The sequence below is a fragment of the Austrofundulus limnaeus genome, unplaced genomic scaffold (assembly GCF_001266775.1).
Source record: "Austrofundulus limnaeus strain Quisiro unplaced genomic scaffold, Austrofundulus_limnaeus-1.0 Scaffold1268, whole genome shotgun sequence".
NCBI lineage: Eukaryota > Metazoa > Chordata > Actinopteri > Cyprinodontiformes > Rivulidae > Austrofundulus > Austrofundulus limnaeus.
In genome coordinates, this window is record NW_013953670.1 from 3,681 (window position 1) to 4,880 (window position 1,200).

The 1,200-nt window shown below is 37.9% G+C and overlaps 1 protein-coding gene across 1 annotated transcript in view; it reads left to right on the forward strand.

Moving 5' to 3' along the window:
• Positions 1 to 1,022: 1,022 nt before the first annotated feature.
• The window catches only part of LOC106534782 (O(6)-methylguanine-induced apoptosis 2), a gene marked incomplete in the record, with an annotated part of 2,346 nt that continues 2,168 nt past the window's right edge, over positions 1,023 to 1,200 (forward strand). The window contains 1 exon segment of the mRNA XM_014031536.1: positions 1,023 to 1,124. Within this exon segment, the coding sequence (XP_013886990.1) occupies positions 1,103 to 1,124 (22 nt within the window).

Here is a 1,200-nt window from a genome sequence, read left to right on the forward strand (position 1 = left end):
GTTCTGATGTTCTTATGTTCTCATGTTCTGATGTTCTGGTGTTCTGGTGTTCTGAGGTTCTGATGTTCTCATGTTCTCATGTTCTCATGTTCTGATGTTCTGATGTTCTGAGGTTCTGATGTTCTGATGTTCTGAGGTTCTGATGTTCTGAGGTTCTGATGTTCTTATGTTCTCATGTTCTGATGTTCTGGTGTTCTGGTGTTCTGAGGTTCTGATGTTCTCATGTTCTCATGTTCTGATGTTCTGATGTTCTGAGGTTCTGATGTTCTGATGTTCTGAGGTTCTGAGGTTCTGATGTTCTGAGGTTCTGATGTTCTGAGGTTCTGATGTTCTTATGTTCTCATGTTCTGATGTTCTGAGGTTCTGATGTTCTGAGGTTCTTATGTTCTGATGTTCTGATGTTCTTATGTTCTGATGTTCTGATGTTCTTATGTTCTGATGTTCTGATGTTCTGAGGTTCTGATGTTCTGATGTTCTGATGTTCTCATGTTCTGATGTTCTGATGTTCTGATGTTCTGAGGTTCTTATGTTCTGAGGTTCTGATGTTCTCATGTTCTGATGTTCTGATGTTCTTATGTTCTGATGTTCTGATGTTCTGAGGTTCTGATGTTCTGATGTTCTGATGTTCTTATGTTCTGAGGTTCTGAGGTTCTGAGGTTCTGATGTTCTCATGTTCTTATGTTCTGATGTTCTGAGGTTCTGATGTTCTTATGTTCTGAGGTTCTGATGTTCTGAGGTTCTGATGTTCTCATGTTCTGATGTTCTTATGTTCTGATATTCTTATGTTCTTATGTTCTGAGGTTCTGAGGTTCTGATGTTCTGATGTTCTTATGTTCTGATGTTCTGATGTTCTCATGTTCTGATGTTCTGATGTTCTTATGTTCTGATGTTCTGATGTTCTCATGTTCTGATGTTCTTATGTTCTGATGTTCTCATGTTCTGATGTTCTTGTGTTCTGATGTTCTTATGTTCTGAGGTTCTGGTGTTCTTATGTTCTGAGGTTCTGATGTTCTTATGTTCTCATGTTCTGATGTTCTGATGTTCTGATGTTCTTATGTTCTGATGTTCTTATGTTCTGATGTTCTGATGAACTCTGAGCAGAATGGACCGAAGCTCGAACATCAGTGAGTGATAAAAAAAAGTTATTTCATTTATATGATCTGAGTGAAAGATGGAGTTTACTTTTCCTTAACCCTATAT